Source organism: Pygocentrus nattereri, chromosome 24, assembly GCF_015220715.1.
Source record: "Pygocentrus nattereri isolate fPygNat1 chromosome 24, fPygNat1.pri, whole genome shotgun sequence".
In the NCBI taxonomy this organism is placed as follows: domain Eukaryota; kingdom Metazoa; phylum Chordata; class Actinopteri; order Characiformes; family Serrasalmidae; genus Pygocentrus; species Pygocentrus nattereri.
Genome location: NC_051234.1, coordinates 5,992,669 through 6,014,967, shown reverse-complemented (window position 1 = coordinate 6,014,967; position 22,299 = coordinate 5,992,669). Strand labels below are relative to the sequence as shown.

The window sequence follows — 22,299 nt, the reverse complement described above, 5'->3', positions numbered from 1 at the left end:
TAATGACTAGAAGGGACAGAACATGCTCTTTCCTTGTGTTCTGATTCAGCTGGCGAAGTGACATGCCTGTTCTACAGTCCTTGCCATTTAAATTTGAATTTCTCCCTTTGAATCCAATCGCTGGTTCGTTTGATCTTTGCAAGCGCCTCGCAGCCACCTCCTGCAGCAAGAGGCACCAATGGGAGACCTATAATAGGGCACTCCCTCAAAGTCCTGTTAACCTGGACGAGTATATCCGTGTATATCCGAGTATAGCCTGGAGGGAGCGAAAAGGCAGGTGGCATCTGACCAGCCAGCAGATTTCAGTATTATGCCTGTGCCAACATAAACCGACCGCAAGAGGCAAATATACTCTATACACCATACTGTAGAAACATAAAGTGAATTCCTCCCACCCTTAGAAACATATGATTTATTTGGATGCTCAAAACCTCTAGTTCCTGCCATGAATATTCTGGTTTTGAAAACATATGTGCAAAAGCACTCATTGCAAAGCTCTGATATTAGCTAATGGAATGCTGTGCTCCTTTCACTTTTCCAAAATGGGACGTAGGTAACCCAATATTTGCACTTTTGAGTAAAGGATATCTTCAGAACATCTTACAGAAATGCTCCTGTTTTATTTGAGTTATTTCTGTCTTTTTTTGGGTGCAAAAATCATTTGAACAAAAGATTTATAAAATCTGAAATCTGAAATTTAGAAATCGTTTTGCATCCAATGTGTAAAGCTGTGGTTGAAAAACAAAAAGATTGCAAAATATTTTGCTTGTAAAAGCCTTAAGAGTTTCTGTTTTCTTGGAATTTTTTTCTGAACAAGTATTGCTGTACTTTAACTCCTTAGAAGGGGTCATTAAAACACGCTGCAAAACTACACTCGCGTGAAGTCCAATGAAAGGGCAAGGAAATTACTTAACAATGCTCAAGACGAGGCTGAACGTGAACCCTTCCACCTTTGCGAGAGAGGCATCCATTTGCATAATCTTACAGGGGCTGTACTGGAGGTGCAACATTTGAGCAGGTCTTGATTTTTAAGGCCGCACTTTTGAGCGATGGGGTCTTCGCAAATCCACTCTAAAGAGCAGCAATATTTACTTGGAGGTAAGGCTGAAAGATAAAGAGGGTGAACTCGGCCCCTCTGAATGCATTAGACGTGAACTCCCTTATCGGCAAGTCTCAGCACGCCGACCGCTGAAGGAAGGACTTCCAGGGCTGGATATGCTCTTTGTTACTCAATTAGTTTACCGGCGACCCCCGTGGTCTAATATTCCTGTTTTGACAGCCTCGCAGACGTGCCCTTAATGTGCTAGACCACCGGGACAGACGGGCAGACGCTGTCCAGACGTTTGCTTTCTCCGGCCTCTATCAAGCGTTTTTATCTCATGAGAGAAGCAGCCTGCGATAGCACACCAGATGACCGTCATGAGGAAAAAACAAAAAAATTACCAATGATTTTCGCACTGCATACTTTCATTTGGTGCTGTTTCTCCATCTGGAGTGGCGGGATGAGAGACTCGTTGGCATCTGAGGAAAGGAGAGAGCGGATGGATGACCGGGAGTTTTGGGGGAGGATGAGATGCGAGGTTTGGGCTTCGGGATGGTTGTCAGGGGCCAGAACATAAGGGGTGCGGGGTAGAAGGGCGACCCTCTAGTTTGGAACGAGGTGAGGTGAAAGTTTTGATGTGTCAGCCAGCATGACACAGTGGGACACTGAGATTGAAGTGTCAGATCTAAGAGAGGGAAATGAGTTATGTTTTGAGTAGGACATGCATTCAAAACAAGCTACAATTCTAATATGGACGTGGAGCACGGAGTTAACAGCCCTGATGTCCAGCAATGTTGTCCAAAATCGACAAAAACAAAGTCGCAAAGCCAAAGGACAGCAAAACGGTGAAGTTTTCACATTAAGCGCATCAAGTTTTTAAAACAGATTGCCAAGATTAGAACGTTGCAGACAGTCATCTTTACTTCAAAATATGTGTCCGTGTGCAGAACGGGTCAGCCAGCACTCGCACATACTTCACACACTTCGCTACCAATTAACTCAATCGCACAGCATTATTTGGAATTCCAATGGGGGGGATCGCGTTTTGCAAATGAGAACAATTGCGGATTATCTCGACTGCTTTCCAAGGAAGTTGCTTCAGTGTCCTGTAAAGGGAGCCTTGACAGTGACAGATGGCAAAGCAGCTGGTGCCGCTCATACCCCTCTCAATCACACTCCACTATGTTTGCTGTGGAGTCTATTGGTGTTTGGCCACACCTTTGGCAAGAACCTCTTATGCAAACTAAGGGAGACAATACTGTGCACAGTTTTGCTGATGCTGTTGTGATTAAACTGGATTAGGTTAATATCAGGAAGATCATCAAACTCTGCTGTTTGCTGAAGCCACCTAATGAAGCTGTTGCTGAGTTCTTATCCTTCTCATCAGACTCCATGTCTTCTATATTACTAGGCTTAAATCTTTCATGAAGACTCTTGGAATTAATTAAAGACTGTTTGGTTTTTTTCAGGCATAATATCAGGAGACGTGCTCTTTTGAGTATCCCGGAGAACCATGTGCTTGTGGCTGTATGTAGGATTCCTCAGAGATTTCTCTCAGTCTCATGGGCCCTGTCCTGCTCTGCCTGACCTGAGATCATACTGTTTCAAAGACATCACACCAACTACTCCCTGATGGGAGACACTTCTAAACGCTACTGTCCTGTTCTTAGCACAGAACCTCACTTCCATTTTCCTGGGACCAGCCTCCATGTAAACAGCCTCTGGCTTGTTCCTGTACCAGTCAGCACCTGGCTTTAGCCTAACTTGAGCTCAGCATGAACGGGATGTGTCACCAGCCTGTCAGCTGCTGTTCTCATGAATAAGATCTTTAAAGGAATAGCTTGGCAAAATACAAGCTTGGAGGTGTTTTACGACTACTGTTTATATATATATATATAAACGGTAGATGCTAAAATGACTGAAAGTTAGCGTAGAGTAGCTCTACGTTCACTAAGTTCACTCTAACCTTAAGAGAAAGTTCCTCAATCCTTGGCTATGGCTGGTGTGCAGTATTTTCTGTCCCGATGGTTAGTTGAATAATAAAAACGCAGCTGTAACGGAAATCATTTGGAAATCATTTGAAGTTTCTCCAGCATGGAGAATATTACGTTATTATCATATTCAGTATAATATATATCATATTTTATTAAAGATTTTCATTAAAACAGTTCATGTTAAAAAAAGCAGAGTTGAAAGCCGCCGCAGACTTTTTTTTTTTTTGGGAAGGGTGTCGCCCAGGCCTAGTGCCAGCTAGTGAAAATAAAAAACAACACCTTTCTCCTTCTTTTTTTTATCTCTCAAAGAAGCTTTATATCTTGTGGCAAATTTGCAAAGAGGATGGAGAGGGGGTTAAAAGAGCTTAAAAAAGGGATCTTGCCAAATATCATGCCCTAAACAGTGGGTAAAGAATGCATTGTGAATGCACTGTGAACAGTGAATATATCAACATTTGGAATCTTACTTCCTTCAACTGGGAAAAAAGACATTATCAAATGAAGCCAGCATCATTCCTGAACTTCAACTCTGCTTCTGAACTTAGTTTACTGGCACTGCGGCGCTGCTTCCTGTTATTGTGCCAAGCTATGTAGCCATCACTTGAGTCACAATGTGGTTCTGCTTATCGTCCCTGCCGCTGTATCTGTTTGCCTGTCTGAGTTGCACGGAGATGAAGAGAGAGGGGGGCTGAATGTCAGGTTCACTTGTAGATGAAGTCGACCATGTATTATCTAAGTGCTACTCATCTGTAGCCTTGGGAAACGCCGTGTGCATGAGTAGTGTGATGAACACACCCGTCGTCTGACTCAGAGCTGGGGGGGCCTTTAGAGATGACTCCAAAGAAAAGGAAAAGAACAATGTTACCCCGACCACCCCTCCTCCATAGGGTCACGACCCATAGTCTTCTACACCCCTCATCAGACGAAAGCTTATCTTGACGGTTCTCTAAAGAGACCTACTGTTTTGCTGTAGCGCAGGCGGGTCTAAAATTGACATCAGGCTTGCGGTTTGGTGATGAGTTTCATTTAATTGCCCATACTAGAGTTTACGCAGACAATGACGTGAATAGCAAAGGTTTCGACAAAAAGCCAGATCATTACCATTTGAGCCATTAGAGACAGCCTCAGCCTGGCGATTGGGTAAAAGCCCAACAAAGTAATTGGTGCATGCAATCACAAATTGGTTCCCCGCCTAAAATTTGGGCCTATTATTTCATTAGATAAAGCCACATTCGGGGTGCCAAAATCATTTGTGTGTCCAACATGGAATTAAAATCCTGTTACTGCCTGATACGAGACCACATTACCAGCCACTGACAGGGAAGATGTCCAGGTTGATAAATAAAGTAAAGCTGATGGAATTATGTAAAAACGCTATAAAATAAGGCAGATTTAGTGATGTTTGCTAAATCGAAAGATGCTGCTTGTCACTGCTTAGATGTACTCTTGGTTATGAGTATAAAAATAACACTTGCATATATAATTAGATGTAACTGTAAATAATTGGTTATGCATGTGTGCACATGAGAACGATGGTTCGAAAGAGTGTGTGCATACATTTCAGTGTGTGTGTGTGTGTGTGTGTGTGTGTGTGTGTGTGTGTGCTCCATCCGTACTCCACTCTCAAGTCCCACTGATTCTCCTTTCCAGCCATGTTGAATCCTCTTTCCTTATCAGGCCAGTCCAGGCCCTGCATCAGGCTCTCCTTGCTATGACAGAGGCTACAACAATAGGCGTGCGATACCGCTGCTTAGAGCTGCGTTTCGGAGGGGAAACCTGCCACGGGCACAGATTAACAACACACACACACACACACACACACACACACACACACACACACACACACACACACACACACACACTATATCACATGCATACACATCCCCACACACACGTCCCCGCACTCCTACAAAAACAGATTGCAGCCTCCAAAACAAAACATTTTTCAGAAGGCCCTGGTTCCTTGATTAATGAAGTAATGACAAGAAGAAAAATATAATTTTGGGGCACGGAGGGAAAAAAGGGGGGAAAAAAAGAAAAGAAATATAAAGCAGGCCACGCTGCCACTTGTTCAAGTTTTGGGCCAACGAACAATGAGTCTGTTGGAGGGAGATGGGAGGAGAGAGGGAGGTGATAAACGAAGGAGTGACAGCTTGAAGAATTCCTCCCTAACCTCCTGCTAAATTACAGAATAAAAACCTCCACTTTGCTCTCTCATGCTTTCTCTCCATGTTAAACACCCCCTCTCTGAAAATGAAGACAGTATCTTGTCATTTTCCCCTTCCTGAGCACCCCAAGCAGGTAAAACACTCCACAGCTACAGACTGACCACAGACATGGAGGTGGGTTTTACTGCTGCCTGCAGTCTAGAGAGCATCTTATTAGAGATGAGGCAAATAGCAAATATCAAACTTATTAACTACACTCACTTTACCCAAAATGTAGTAATTCTCAACAAACTTACTCATGTGGTTACTGAAACTTCATGAACTAGAGGCTGTTATCAGTGTTGGGGGGGTCATGTGGTACAAAGTAATGCGTTACAGTGATGTAATTACTTTTTTATGTAGTGAATGGTGTAACCCCTGATAGTTCAGGTTAATGTAATCACACTGCAGAAGTTTAAGTACCCCTGGTCGTGTTTTGTTGATTTTTCAAGTGTAAATAAGTTAAAACATTCTCTGAAGACAATACACTTAAGTATGGTATTTTTCTGCAAATTTTAGTGTGCATTTTAGTGTAGATTCTCAATATATTATATTTGGCAAATAGGATGTGTATTTATTTTCACTTAAAGAAATCAACAAAACTTTTCATTTCCATACGACTGTACTGTTACTGTTGCATTGCTGTTAATCGTAAGCCTCTAAGAGAACAATAATTAGGTGCAATGCATCTGAAACATAAATTCTATGTATATTTGTGCAAGTTCTTGTACACAACTTGCATAGGTGTGTGTTACCTGAGACAGCTTTGACTGTGAATATGCGCAGTACAGAGTGAGTATGGGAAACAAATTTCCACCACTATTTTTATAAAGACTTGGTTTCAAGGCAGCTGTTTTAGAACTGTTTCTGCTGACCACTTTCTGGGTTTTTACATAACATTAATCATTCATACGTTTTATAAAACTGGCTATGTTTTGTTCAGAGCAAAGGGGAATAAGGAGAGTCATACGCCTTTTAAATAAAGTGTCTTGTGTTTGGTTATTTCTTTCTGCATAAAGTACTGAAAGTCCGACTGGGTTTTTTGTTGGATTGGATTTGTATAGATTTAATTGGGTTTTAGTGAGTAATGTAGAAGCAAAATAATGAGTAGTTCGATTATTGTTTAGTAAGTAATCCCATTACAGTTTGAGAGAAGTAATAAGTACTTTAGAAAGAATTCCTTCCGAGTAACTACCCCACAACGTTGGCTGCTATCCATATAAATAAACAGCTAATAATCAGCGAAAATACCTAATGATCCTAACTTTGTCCACTTTTATAGATGTCAGTAAGTCTTATAGTGCCAAAACCACATAAGCAAGTCTATTTGAGATCACTTAAGGCAGATTGAGGCAAATGTGCAATGACTTCAGCATGAAGTGTGCACATGGTTAACTAAGGTAGAAGCTTTTTCTATAGCTTAGCTACATTAGCCTCATAGCTCAGCTCAAGCAAACCTCAGAAATCGAAGGTGAGTGCCTGCAGACCTGGTAAGAGGAAAAATGTCTAAATTAGACTTTTTTTGTTTTAATGTGCTACGAGTTTTTTCGAAAAGCTGAGCTCCTGCTCTTTCGCTCCAACTGGAAACTAAGTCCTGTAATTAGTGCCACGTTCATTCATTAGCTCAGCACTGAGCCGAAAGCCATGCTAACAGCCATCTTGGAAGCGCCCCCCACCTCACACACATGCACGAATCGGGGGTCCATTATTAGATAGCTTCCAAATCAATTACGAACACTTAAAACGGACACTGGGCAGTGGGCGAGAGCAGGAGAGCTGGAGCCACAGGCCGCCATAAGGGCTGAGTCCAGGCCCGGTAATTACTGTGATGGAGACACCTGCTACTCAATAACTTCGACCCAGCAGGCCGGCCACCACATGGCAGACATTTATGTCCGAGTGTCATCATTAATTTGTGTTAATTTGGGAGGTGTGTGTGTGTGTGTGCGTGTGAGTATGTGTGTGTGTGTGTGTGTGTGTGTTCATGTGTGTATGTTTCAGGGGAAGTGAGTCTGTCGCTCACCTGTACAGGACCTGCTGGGTAATTGGGCTCTAATGGCCTGATTGATCTGCAGGATGTGAGAGAGAGAGAGATATAGAGAAAGAGAACAGAAGAGGGATGCAGCCTGCCCAACCCACACACTCTCGCACACCTACGCACGGAGCGAAAGATGAAGTCTAGAGGTAGAGTGAAAATACGTGCTGGCCAGAGGACTTTAAGGGTGCTGAACAGACAAAATATCTTAAAACTCACTCATAAGCTGCAAGATCAAATTTTGAGGCTAAATTCCCTGTTTGTAAATGCTCTGCCCTACAACCGTTTCTCTTTCTAATCAAAAGCCTTGCAGGCTGCGCGAATGTAGATGAAAATGCAGAAAAGCTAAGAAGTCACCATTATTGCCAGTATATGATGTAATTTTACAAGAATTATGTCTCACTTGTAACTCCCTGAAGCTCCTTCTCAAAAGTGTGGAATTTTAAACCTTCAATCAACAGAAGTAGAAGAGGACATACTTGATATGGTTTAACAAAATTTAACGAAAGGTTTTTTTTTTTTGCTGTGTGTGCGGTTTAATTTTACAGAAGGAAAAACATACTTTACAATTTTAGGCCCAAATGATTCCAACACTTGTAATAGTAATAATACTATCCATTTCTTACATTGTTATTCATTTCTGTTTCGCAGTTAAACGCTTTTGAAAGTCTAAACTAAATTCAATCAAAGGCTTTAAGTTAGACCACATATTGTTATTATACTGAAAATGTAAAAAAATAAATATCATATAGTGGGTTTAGTTTAGAATACATTATAAAGTAACTCCAGGCATCTACATCACATCTGAGAACGAGCTAAATTGTTTTCCTTGTTGCCACTGAAGCTAAGAACAAAGATGCCTCAGAAAGGGAGAACTTTAAATAAACACATGAATAAATAAAACAAAAAAAAACACTAAAACTGATATTAAAAAGGGGGAAGTATGTTGTGTTTTGTTGCGTATGAGTTTTTGAATCACTCATATGCAATTGAGAAAACAGACTTACGTTATAACGGACGTAAGACCTGCATGTAGTGCATGTGAACGGAGGGAAAAGTAAAATGGAAGCGTATGGAAATGGAAGAGGAACTGCTTTTATAAGTGATTTTTAGAACAAGTGATCAAGCACTGGTTCAGCAATACCTACAAGTGTTCTAAAGACTGGACCTTTGTAATGAAGGCACACACATCGCAGCTGACGTTTGGGATCAGTGTGCACTGGTGCCACTCAGTGTTTTGCGATTTTAATTTTGTATCAAATTCAATCCATTTTGTCTGACTTGAAATTTAGAGAAAGGCAGCCTTTAAAACACATAATCAATTAAATGTACAAGCCCAGTCTTTTTACCTCGTGACTTGTAAACAGAAATTTTATAAAGGGGTGGTAAACTGATGTGAAATATGGCAAATTATGTTGAAAGCTTTTTCATTTAAAAATAAACTTTATTTGTGGCGCATTTTATCTAGCACTTTGTGCTGTATCTGTTTCATGACTCTACGTGTCCAGTGTGGGGCAGCTTTAAGCCTGTAAAATGCTGTTTGGACCAGGGCCAAAGGTATATTAAAAGTTTGTGTAATTCATAATTCATTGTGTAACTAATTACACAATCAGTAAAGTAATGCTGTAATAAGTGAATTATGTAATGTAGTTTGAATGTATAGCAAAACAACGACACTAGACTACTAAGCATTACACATGACATAAAATAGAGTACAGAGGCCTGAACTGAGGTATGAAAACAATTTTTCTTCCTCCATATTTTTCCTCCAGGGCTGCTACTGTATGAAACACAGCTCCACAGTCAAAATGATTCACTGTTCTAACAGCTTTGGAGTAACCACTTCACAGTATTAAATCAATAGCTGGGACTTTTGTGAGGGATGACTCACTGAGTCGTAAATCATTTGGATGAATCGTTTGAATGGAATGGTGGATCGCATCCAGATTGAGGGGTCTGTATTTTGTCGTGTGTAAACACACACACTCAGAAACACACAGAGTACCCAGTAAAGCATGGCACCATCTCAGGCCACTGCAAGCTTCGAGCAACCCCCCCCACCCCCCCACCAAACCATAACAGGTCTTCACTGACTTCCCCGGTCAGTCCATCAGCTGTGAAATCTGCCCTTCGCACTGATAAAGGCTCATCACGTGCCCTATCTTTGGCCTGCAGATGCTCAGATCAACCTCCCTTTCTCTCCTTGTTTCTCTCTTTCGTGCGCTCTCTCTCTCACTCTGATTCCATCGTGCCTGGGGGGGCTCGATCAATCTACTTTACTTGGTGTATGCCTCCCAACCCTCAGCCCACTTTCTCATCCATCACTCTGCCCACATTCTGAGTCCTATTGGTGGGGTACTTTAGCCTAAAACCCACTAACCCCTCAGTGACACAGGCTCCCGTCCATTCAACCTGAACCTGCAACCTCTCATCTTCACATAGATCAGACACAGTAATCACATTCAGATTATTAAAAGAACCTATTTGGACGAAAAGACTGTAAGCCAATGGTTCATGAACCGACACTCTCATAATAATAAAATCATAGATCTGCTCAATTGGAAACGGGGAGCGGCTCCTTCAGTATCACCACAGGGCGAGTGAATATAAGCTTTCTCCCTCAGAGGGTCAACTTTCTATACCTGGCAGGGTCAGATCGTTTGGAAATCTGACAGAGAAGAAGATTCCACAGTGGCTGAGAGTTTCCATCACTCATAAAAATGATGATTTCTGATGATGAGGTGGAAGAATATCTAGTTCTATTCCTGCTGTGATAATCTGCTGGGGTCATGCTGATACTTATCAGAGAGAAAACCATTCTCTTCATATATCCCTCCTCATCACACTGTACTGCCACAGATATGAAGCTCCGCACAGTGCTTCTTTCTCCCTCTACAGGTTTCCTGTCCTGATTATGGTTTTAAGGATGTTAAGAATAGTATGGGTTTTTTACAGTTTCACATTTTCGATTAATAATTTAAATGTATTAATGTATTAATATGTAATAGAGATTAATACTTTCGGTGGTCACCTCCTCTAATTCTGGAGAACTACCTTAATGCAGACACTAGGAGTCTAGTTCTCATAGTTCTTATTCAGTTACATAACTTTTTCAAAAGTCCTTGACTGATTGGATCAGATGCATTAGCATTAGGTGGGGGTGGGGGGCAGCACATTAGATGCAGAATGAAGCTACATTTTGTAGAAAAGTAGCTTTCGAGGGGGAGAGTTGGTGACCACTGACCTATAGTATTTAACCCGTTTAAGTAGGGGTGGTCAATTATATGATATGCATCACTATTGTGATAAATACGATAAGCTTTTAGAAGCATATTGTGGATTTCAACACTAGTAAAAAAAAATGAACAGCATTTGTTAATTACAAAGCGGGCATAATTAACCATGTTTAATTGGATTTAATTGGAACTGCAGAGCAATATGCGAAACAAGGAATGAAAATCACTGCATTCATAGTTTTTAATACATTACTGGTCCTTTTTTTACTTTTACAATTTATCATACTTCAGGAAAACTAAATATTGTGATGCATATCGTATTGCGGAAACGTACTGAAGTATCTCAAAACTGATACAACATATGAACATTTTAGAGGTTAAATAATGAAAACTTCTGAAAAATCTTGAATACTGAGAAACAAAAGTGTATACAATTTAAAACTTCTGTCATCTTAACTTGGTATGTTCTAACCTCAATTTTATGCCACCAATTTTCCTTCTTTTTGGGGTCCCGGTAGAACAGAAGATTAACCTGCCTCTTAATTTTTGACCCATCTCAGACTCAGACTAGCTTAAATGTTGATGCTTCCAGTTGCAGCAGTCAAACAAGGAAGGGCTTTTGTTTGTTTGTTTTCTTTAAACGACTTTCCACATGTACGACTTATCAAGCCAATGTGTATATCACTTTGTAATATACAAGTGAAAGCAAACATTGCACCACTGGATTTAATACTGATGTTCAATTAATTAATTAATTACTACTAGACATATACTGACAGACATTTATGTCATGAGTCATAAACTGATTTATTTGGATAAATGCAACAGATAAAATATTGCATGGTATATATCATATTTATGTATAGTCAGATATAACCAAAGGGTGAGTTGGTAATAAGGTAATTAAGCTTATTTTATGACTCTCATACACCACATAAGTACATGATCTTGGACGAATGTCCTAAATATCTACAGTGATTGCAGCCAGGACAGAAATTGTTATTACAAACTAAATTGTTCTAAGTAAAGTAAACTTTTGAATAAACAGCAACAACAAAAAAAGTTTTGATTATGAATATAATGTCCCAGAATCATCGGAATTAGAATATTTTTGAAGTCCTTTTCAGAGTTGTACTGGAAAAAAAGTGTTAAGGGAAATTATTTAATAAAGCAATCCCTGAGAACAGCGCCTCCGAGTCCAAACTCCACATGGACTGTTCCTTATGTTTTAGACAGGATAAATATGAGATTCCTTACATTTTTAATAAGTGTTTCTTAATTAATCCACATTCAAAATGGAATGTTAAACCCGGAAGGACTCCTCTTTATTCCAGAGCAACCAGGTCAACATGCGCTCTCTCTCTCTCTCTCTCTCTCTCTCTCTCAATCTCTCTCTCTCAATCTCTCTCTCCTCTACTTTTCAACTAAAGATAACTTAACATGTGGGGCTGGTTGATTGATGTAGAGCCAGACTGAGAATACCATCAAATATAACAGATCGAAACTCCATTCATTCGAGGCCTGGACTCCACACAAAATCCACCAATTAAAGCATTTAGTCATAAAATATGCAGATTAAATGGTTAAAATGGATGCACTTCAAAGGCTTCCGATGGAGGCCAATTTGACTCCGGAACAGTCAAAGCGATGAGTTTGGTTTGTGCTTGAATGTCATGGGAGGTTTTTTCTTTCTCTCAGTTCATTAAAATGGGCATAGACAGTTCAGATGTACTCGTGTGGAGAACCTTCTAGAAAGCAGAAATGGAAATTAGAACACTTTGAGGAAAACTGACCTGGTCTTGACAACGAACAAGTCTGCCATTTGAAAATGTTAAGTACCAAGGTAAAGTTGAATGAAAGGAAGGAAAGGAGTTTGAAAAAAATTAAAGTTAGGGCAGTGGTGCCAAAATATATTGCACCTAAGCCAAAAAGACAAAACAATATCCAAATAAAGTAGGTAAGGTAGGTTTTTTATGTTGGCACGTGGGACAATCTTTAGGCAACCCTGAGGTAGAGCATAGCTTAGTGCAGGGGGGAAATATGATGATACACTATTGTAATCATCATAATACGTTTTGGTATTGTGGGTATCAGCAGTGCTTAAAGGACACTGACCAACTGCGTGTTTCATTAAAAGAGATTTAGCTTACACTTCTTTATGGCACAGCTGGCTGAAGTTCTGCTTTGTTGTCAGAATCACGAGTAGAAATCCTGCATGGGGCATAAATGGTCCTTGATGTGCAGTATGTGAAACGATGAATAAAACCATTTACTCATATATTTTGATTTGTTGTCCAGTACACTGTGTCTGTTCTAAATGACTAAACTCCAAGAAAAAAAAAAAGTTTTTCAAATGATGTCAAAAACTGAAAATACGTATGGCTCTACATCATCTGTGTAAATTTCATGATGAATGGACCAACAGAAATTACTCATAATTAGTTGGGAAAAAGTCTGGTTCCTTTGACTTACATTAAAAGTGGAGTAGGTTTTTTCCTTCTCCTGTAAAGTTACCATTTTGGAGATATGAGGTTTTGCATACAACTTTGTGTATAAATGTGTGTGTGTGTGTGTGTGTGTGTGTGTATATATATATATATATATATATCCCCTATGTGTATCATGGTATATTTCTATATTTGTGCCATACTTCCCACCCCTAGTTTGGCAGTTGCCTAGTTGCCATTTCTTGCAACAGAGAAACCCCACTAGCTTGCTCTTACAACATTTATAGCTCTTTTACAACATCAGGTTGAAAAGGGAAGAACCTGAACATACCAGGCCGGCTGTATCGGTGCTCATCTCGATCTTGCCGTCAAATGGTCCCCACGTGGTTCCTACAGGAAGCTGCTGACGGCTGTGAATTCGCCTTTCGCCATCTTTGTTCAGTAGGTCTAACTCTCCTGTGAGACAAAGCAAGTACCTGGGTTACTGTCAGCTACCATGCATGTCCTAGTACGCTAGAATGACAGACACACTCTAAAAGATGCAAGCATAAATGATATAGAATTGATTGTAAGCTAATAAACACACTTATACGGCTGCAGATGATCTTATTTCAGAAAGTTCTTGTTGAAATTCTTGCCAAACTCAAAGATTCTGCAAGCGTTTCACAGCCATGTGAGTGAGAATGTGAGAGTTTGGGGTGTGGCCTACAAGGCATGGGCACCTGTCCTTATAGCTGTTCTCCATCAGATGGACTGTGTCAAACTAGTGGTCCGCTAGCCTTTCATGAAAGAGTGCCTCCCCCTCACTGATAAAACCTCGCTGAGACGTTACAGGCTTTCTGGCTGGCTGTATGGGATCTATTTCTGTTTTTCCAGGAAGGGGCCGAGGCCTCTTGTTAGCGCTGCTCAGAGCTCAGCCTTAATTAGCTTTGTCGCAGTGTAGCATAGCTAGTGCTTTGCTAGCTCCCTGAACGCTGCTATCTTATCAGTCAGATTTAGTGTACTTTTTTAGGACAGTGATTAATCAAATGGTTATGATAACAGACTGCCTGCTTCTGGCTCTTCTCTCTTATGTGTGTGTGTTTGGGCGGGATATGGGGGGGGGGTGGAGCGCAGTTACACACATCTCAAGTGCATGCTTCCGGGCCAGAAGTCTTGGGGATTGCAAGTGGCAGAGCCAGAGCGGACCTATGACTGCAGAGGATTTAGGCCCTTAGAACTCGAGTGTTATCTGCTCCATCTCCCTGCGAGCGTCCTGTCTGGCTGTGCTGGAGCACGGCTAGCAGCATGCCGCTCATAATCACGTACCACCTCTCTATGAGCAGCTGCTCTCAAGTCCTTGGGCCTAAGCACGGGAGGTTCTGTCAAATCATGTACCAACAAAAACACTGCTGACAAACAGTGCTAGCTTAACCCTGGACCTTTGACCTTACACAACTCCAGCCCTGGACTGGGTTAAACCATTTTTGCATTAGTTCGTACTAGTTTGTGTGTCTTTATTAAGTCCTTAATTAACACCAGTTACTTCATTTGGCTGCACCACAAATCATTAAGCCATGTCTCAGCTAGAAACAGCTAAGTAAGCACTATGACGTTCACAAATTAAGAACTAGTCAATAAACATCCACGCATTCCATGAAAGAAAATATCCGTACAGGAAAGGTTTTATGAACTGAATAAAAATGATTTATCCAGTTTATTCTTTGCTCTTGATTATATTTCCTCATGACACCCCAGTGTGCAGTTTTGGTCTCTGTCAAACTGACACCGCAGCAGTATCAATCAAGCAGTAACATTATCAGCAACTGCCGAATGAGAGCCAGAGCTGTGGATGTTAGCCATGGTCTCACTGGTGCTGTGGACGTTAAGTTTTGTTTTTGGAAGTTAAGCCCATGTTTGGTGCTGAATGTAAAACCACAGCACCCAGCATTTTGTGTTTACTGGTTAACTGATCTTAGTGAAAAAGGTCAGGTCATGTTTTTGTTCTCTTGCTTTACTGCATTCATGTTTTTATTTAAATTGTGAAAAGGGGAAATTGTCATGTCACCAAATCACAATGATCAGTTAATTGCATTTGGGTTGTCCTGAGCAACTTGTAAATTTATCATGTGAACAATATTGACATGCTCTATGATGGACCAATGACCATCAGTCACTACATAACCTCACTGCTTTTCTACAAGACAAAATTTCTTACTGTTACCATGAACTGGGCATGTTGTTTGCCAGTTTGGTGTATTGTTTTTCCGTTGCTGAGACTGTCCTGGCTGATTATACATTAGAACTTGCCAATCTGAGTAAAATACCCAAGTTTACGATTTGTATTTCTAACTCTGTCAGCTACTCAGTGCAACTTCCTTGTGGTAAACTCATATATGATCAAGTTTACCAGAAGTGTCTGAAACACATGATTGAATTGCAAGGAAGACTCAAGGACCTGAGAAACACTGCCTCAGAAACTCTGAGATCAGAATAAGAATAAACATAACACCATCTGGCCATGCACTCCGCTAAGGTGTTCTCTTTTAGGCTGAGAGATCGAGGTGAGGGCTGAACTTTATAATGACCTATTCAAGTGTGCCTTTCCTCTATAAATATCAGCCATGTATCAGCGACATTCTGCCTTGTTGGTCTGTCGGTATGGAAATTCTCCAGCATTCTCCTGCCCACACGTAAACATCATCAGGTGACTTGTTTGCTAAATATCACGGCCACCTCTATAAAGGCACATGTGCAACAGGTCAGATAAGAACTGCGGCTGCCTTTTTTCAACACTGTATATAAACTAAAGCTGCTACCTATGTGGTACCTGTGCAAGGAATATGATGAGCACGTGCGACACTGCAAAACAGATGGTGCTACAGCATCAACCCAAACAAAAAATGACCTGTTTTTAAATGAGTATTTCAATGGATAGATTTTCCAGTGAAGATCTCCTGCAGGCATCAATTACTATGTCACGATCGGCCCCTCCCAGTCCTGTCCATGTGTTTGTGTTGTGTTTTAGTTTAGCCCATGTGTTTTATTTTGGTTTTTAGTCCAGCCCCTTGTTTGGTTACTCTACCCCTGATTGTCTGCACCTGTGTTTCCACCTGTCCCTCGTTTACCCTTATACATTTAAGCCCTGTGTTTTCCCCTGTCTGGTTGCTGGTCTTAGTTTGAAGTGTTTGATATTGTTTGGTGCTTGTTTCTTCCGGCCTCCGTTGTTTGTTGATCTTGTTTTCATTTTGTCATGTCTGTCCCTCCTTTTCTCTGTGTTGGCTGTTTGACCCTGGACCGTTGTGACTATGACCCTGGATTTGCCCGTAATAAAAGTCGCTTATCTCAGCGTTTGCGTCCGCAACCTCGCTCCACGTCACATACTGCATCTGAAATTCAGATAGTTTGGGACCAAGCTTTGGTCTTACTTATTATTTAAAAGGAAAGCCTAACTTACTTTTCCTGTATTTTTAAATGGGTAACTTCTTGTGCCAGCACTGAAAAAGAACACTGGCAATTTTAGATGGTTTGACAAAATGAAAAATGTATTAACATATTTTTATTTTTAGATTTTTTGATATGACAGTAATATGTTTAAATTAAAAACAATGCTTGGTCACTCACTGGAGTTGAATGAATAATTTGTTCTTTTATTGAAATCGCAATTTTAAATAAGTGATTTTCAAATTGCCAGACCTGCAATGTTAATCATATCCACATTATTCTCAGATTCCTGTGAAGTGGAGACATTTAACCTAATATCAGAGAGCTGGTGAACTGACAATCTGGCAAATGACATTCAGCATTCAAGCGTCAAGTCCAAAAAAAAAAGAAAAAGATGTGCTGATCTTTCCGCCTTAATCTTCACTGCCTTCTCAGAATTTTCTTCATCTAAAGCAGCAACAGGGTACTGGTTATCAGATCTACCAATCTACACATTTAAAAGGATCAGACACTTAGCCTTGGTATCATTGTTTCAGGGGATGCAGAGGAGGAAAAGTCTAGGAATCTCAATGACATTTTATAGAAGAAGATATAAAAACGCATGAATAAGCAAGGAGGGAAAATGCTACAGGGATCATGTTATAGATTCTTGAAATACTGTACATTTTAAAGCCATGATATGTGTATAGCATGTATCTCACAAGATGGAGTATAACTGCATAGCTATTTCCTGACTGTGATGCAAAAAAGGCTACATTAGACACTATGAAGCAGTGTGGTGGTCTAGGAGATTTAGGACGCAAAGGCCTCCACGGTGAGCAGGTCTCTCTGAAGCCTGCCGTGGCCCTGTTGGCCTGTCAGAAGGTGGGGAAGCTCATTAAAGGGACATAATTAAGCGCCGGAGCACAGCTGGCCCACATCACAGGCAGGCTGGGGCTGCACTAGCCCTCAGCCGCTTGATGTGTCCTGTTCCCACTCCGATAAGGCCTCGTGGCCTTTTGCCACCCACCCACCCACCCACACACCACTTTTCAAAAGTTTGGAATCACTTATCAATTGTCATATTATCAACTGTTGCTATTTCATTCACTACATATTTATACAGTGTAGATTAAAATAAGCTAGACGCAAGAATGTTTCTTTTATGTTTTATTTGAGTGGCTTTAAACTGGTCTTCTCTGAGATAGTACACATTTTTATTCGATCCTTATGTAAAGATAAGTTGGAGCAAAAACACGGACCTTCTAGTGGTCCCTAAGACTAATATTCAATATTTCAATATTTATTACATTTTTGTTATCACAAAGAAGTTAGTTGATAAATAATATACTGTAATTATCTATTTATAGTAGCTTCTTGATAACTTGAAGATGTGATGAATATTTGATCACCACTTGTCAAATACATAACCTTCTGGAAATCTCATTTCACATTATGGAAACATCTAAAAACTCTATTGCCACAGCTTCCTAAATATGATTTGACACCTATTAAAAGAACTAGCATCATACTAGAAACCATTTACACATGTATCTGTCACAAGAAGTCTAAAGGCCTAAACGGAAAACAGGTCATTCTGGAGAAACAATATCCATACGCTAGTCAGGAGTTAGAATGAACTTGATGCATTTAATGATAATAATAATAATAATAATAATAATAATAAGAAGAAGAAGAAGAAGAAGAAGAACAACAACAACAACAAAAATCATAAAAATCTGTTACAAATTTGATTTCATTCACTGAAAATTGAAAACAGTGAACCCAAACTTTTGAATGATTTTCTTCAGCCTCCGCTTGACACTTTCCGCAGAAGTCCTTGTCAGGCGAGTGAGACGGACTTGGAGAGGAGTGTATCTGTATGTGTGTGGGTGTGTGAGCTGTGCATGTGGCAGGAGGGTATTTGAAGTTGTGAGCTGGATAGTGATCCACTGCCAGTCGTCTGAGGGCCGTTCCAAGGCTCGCATCCCAGCTGCTTCCTCCCAGCTGTTGCGGATTCTGTACAAGCCCGAGGGACGGGGCGTCACGGACAGCCCTCGGGGCGCATAATCAACCCCCAACCACCCCTCCCCCCCCCCCACAACAAACCCCCACCCCACATTCACCCCCAGCGTTTAGACGTCGTCTCTCTGTGGATAATGAGATCAAGATATACAGCGGGAGAATATCCGCACGGATCCATTGCAGAAGGTCGGAGAGATGCTGGCGGTTGCCACTAGTTTCTGCAGACATCCATCTCTATTCCAGATATGCTCCAAGTCAAACACGCCGGGATAAACAGTGGTGTCATCCAACAGCGTCTTATCTTCCAGTATGTGCAGTTGGAGCTGTGTGTGTCTGCATGTTTTGAGTTGTAAGCTCATGAGCCCGTGAAGAAGGATGTGGCATAGGCCACTGAATCGCTAAGGTCAGAAATTGTCACAACAAGATTGCTCACTCTGACCAGTCGACCATTTAAAGGTACAATTTAAAGGCCTTTTTTGGCTGTTTGAGTCAACACAGGGAAAAGCAGTTCTCTACAGCTAATAAGGTAGAAGTTGTGGAGAAAGCAATTCCATCTCTGATTTGGCTGTTTTCATGGACATCAGTCAATTAGGACAGCTGATCTCTGGATTACAGAAGACCTATTGCATGTGATACTGTATATACTGAAAAAAGTCTTTTTAGCATTTCATCTGAAAATGCCAACTCTTCTTTATTTTATGTGATTATGTCAAGAAGAACGGAAAATGGTCCAAAATTTCTCATCACATTAGCATATTCTACAAAGTTTTTATCGGTCTCAAAATATACCATCTTGGAGACCTCATAGTTTTATAGAAGTTCTATAAAATAAATATATAAAAAACATTCTATAAAATGTCACATTTTTGCATGGGATTGGAGGCCCTGAGTGGGGATCCAAACCACTCCATCCACTCTTCCTGATGTCTCTCATCTCCCAAAACCGAAATGCCATGATCTTGGCAAGGAGCAGCTGATGACTTGACCAAAGAGCGATCTCTTCTGTATACCCCCTGTCCCTCTGTCCCTCCCCTCCTCCCTTGATAAGATCATCATCTGTCGCTCCTCTCCGGGGCCTGCTCCTTCTCTCCACAGATACTTGGCAGAGGCATGAATGTCCCTTTTGTTTGGGGAGATCCTCCTTCCGATAGCATCCCCAAAAAGATGCTCCACGCAGGCATCTGTTTGTTCCCTAGTAATGGCGGAATGGTTGAAGCGAAGCAAGGGAAGCTGAACTGCTGAATTAACCAAAGAGACTGTGGCAAGGTGCCACCACAGAGAGATGCTATAATGCCACAGGAGAGAAGCAGAGGAGAGATACCCACGCAAAGGATGTATTTTTGGAAGGGAGAAAAGGTCTCTGTCATCCAGAAGGTTGTAAGAAATGTAGTGAACCCATCACATCAGAAGGGTGGGGTAGACTTTCTTTTCAATACTTTTAAATAGCTGTAATGAATGATTTTTCTTAAGAACTTTAGAATTCCACGAATTCTTTGTGGGATCAGCTTGATCTTGACCTGCTTCTTACTGAAACTGTTTTCAGAACACTTGGGCACTGTTACTCAAGCCAAAATCCATATTTTGCAAAGTACAAAATACAAGTTGCTACATAACTAAATGATAATGAAGGCAGGCACTGAGTCGTACAGAATTGGGGACAAATTTCTGAAATAACGCGCTAATATGGACATGTCAAAACTCTCTGATGCCCTTCAGAATATCTGTAGATCATATTCCACAACCACAACTTCTCAATGGTAATTCAGTCATCATCATCATCATCATCATCATCATCATCAAATACAGTGCAACAGAGGTATAGAATACCACTGCTGACTGCCACGCATCAACGGCTGGAAAGAAACACGGTTTATATAAGTAAATTGGGGGGGGGGGGGGGGGGGTAAAGCAGAAGGAAAATGAAAAACGCTTCAATGACTTCGAGTTTAATTCAGCCTGACTTTAAAACACAATTCAGACATCTGCAGTGCTTGTAGAATGTAACTGACAGGCTAACATTTGCTTCCAAGTGTTCAGTTTTTATGTGGCATGTGCTCATGTTTCTGGTTAAAATTGAATTTTTATATATTTTAGAGAACTGAGTGTTGGTTTAATAAACTATCAGCACTATTTTTACAAATTTCTACAGGAATATATGCAAATTATTCATTGTAGTAAGCTGCAGAAGAAAATAATTTTAAAGAATTTTAAATGTACTCACTATAAATGACTATAAATGAACTCCCAATTGCACATTTTGAGTTTGCAATTATGAATGTGCAATTTGAATTTGAATTGTATATAAATTTGATATGAATGAACCGACTACAATTGTCTACAAATGAACTCCCAGACAATCACAAATGCACAATGTGTGTGATGACACTACTCAGGCCCAACACCTTTGATAACACCACATTTGCACTAATATCTTCTAACCTGGCCTTAAAATGCTGTTGTCAGAAGAAAACTTTGTATCTCCATTTTTGTCGTTTTTTGGTTTTGACATTATTTGAAAATGTCTGTTGTTCTTTACATTGTGTATATATATAGTGACTTTTAAAAATGTCAGGCTCCCTTGACTTATATTAAAAGTAAAGTAGGTTTTTTCCTTCTCCTGTAAAGTTACCCTTTTGGACATATGAGGTTTTCTTCTGAAAACAGTGAAATGCTACTGGAGAAAGTTCATTATTTCTCTTCCTTAATATAAATATCAGAATTCAGTATATCTTAAAATGAAAAAAGGCAGAACGGGTCTCAATAGTTCATCTTTCCTTAATTTGCAGACAATTTATCACAGCAACATTTAGAAAAATCCTGAGTGAAGGCAGAGGCCCAGCTATAGAGCTCAGTGCTATTGACAGTCAAGCTTCTCGAGGGGCCAAACGGGACACAAATTAATATATGGGCTGAAGCATATGGGGTGAAATGGAATGTGCCGTATTGCTCCACAAAAGGGGTCTCGAGCTGGAGAAAGAGATATGCGATATGAAATTTTACAGCTGAAGGAGAAATGTCAGAGCGCTTTGATAAGAGAGCGATGAACTTTCCCCCCCTTCCCCCAAACCCCCATTATCGGGGCTGAGAGAAGCAAATGCATCATTTATATCCCACAGTCTCACCATTATCTCCTGTTCAGACACTTGTGTTAAAACACAGGAGGACCTTTTTACCTCTCTCTCTTTCTCTCTCCTCCGCTCTCTCGCCCCCCCTGCCCCCCCCCCGCCCCCCACTGTTCTTCTTCTCTCTTTCTCTGTATCTCCGTCTCTCCCTCCACACTACCAATCCCTTCACTCAGCCCTCCCTTCTCTCTTTGCTCACTATCTCTGACGAAAGCCTTCTGCTAGGCTGAAATTTCTCTCTTAGAAAAGGAAGTTTTGGCTATTGAGCTCGATTATGGAGAAGCTAAGGATGTAACAAGTCAAAAAAATTTCTATTCAACTTGCCTTTTCATCGTATTTTCACCATTCAAATAAAACAAATGCATTTAATGAAATACTGAACTAAATGTTAAAACATGACGTGCTCAATGGCAACAGAAATAAATGCTCAATTTTATTAAACTACAATTTTATCAAAACATTCAATTAATATTTTAAATACATTAACAATTTTTTTGAAATGATAACATGCTTGCAAAATCCTTAAGGCTTAAGTTTTGGCATTAGCTAGAGAACCGTTAGTCTATCTTGTTATAGTAGTCTTAAAGGGGTAATCTATGTAAAGACAGTAATTCAAAGTGGTTTGATGTAAAATGCTCCATTCTACAGAAAAGTAAAACTGGTTCACAGTGGTAGTCAAAGGAACCAGACATCCATAGTGTTCAATAGCTTCCCATAAAGAAAATGGTTATGAATATGCTGCCTGATGGACGAGACGCTGTTTGAAATGTTTTTGCCGTTAAATGTATT

General features: G+C 40.4%; 1 protein-coding gene across 1 annotated transcript in view; it reads right to left on the bottom strand.

Moving 5' to 3' along the window:
• The window catches only part of zfpm2a (zinc finger protein, FOG family member 2a), a 163,067-nt gene that overhangs the window by 66,425 nt on the left and 74,343 nt on the right, over positions 1 to 22,299 (bottom strand). The window contains exon 4 of the mRNA XM_017715636.2: positions 13,293 to 13,417. Coding sequence (XP_017571125.1) covers positions 13,293 to 13,417 — 125 coding nt within the window. The remainder of the gene's footprint in view (positions 1 to 13,292; positions 13,418 to 22,299) is intronic.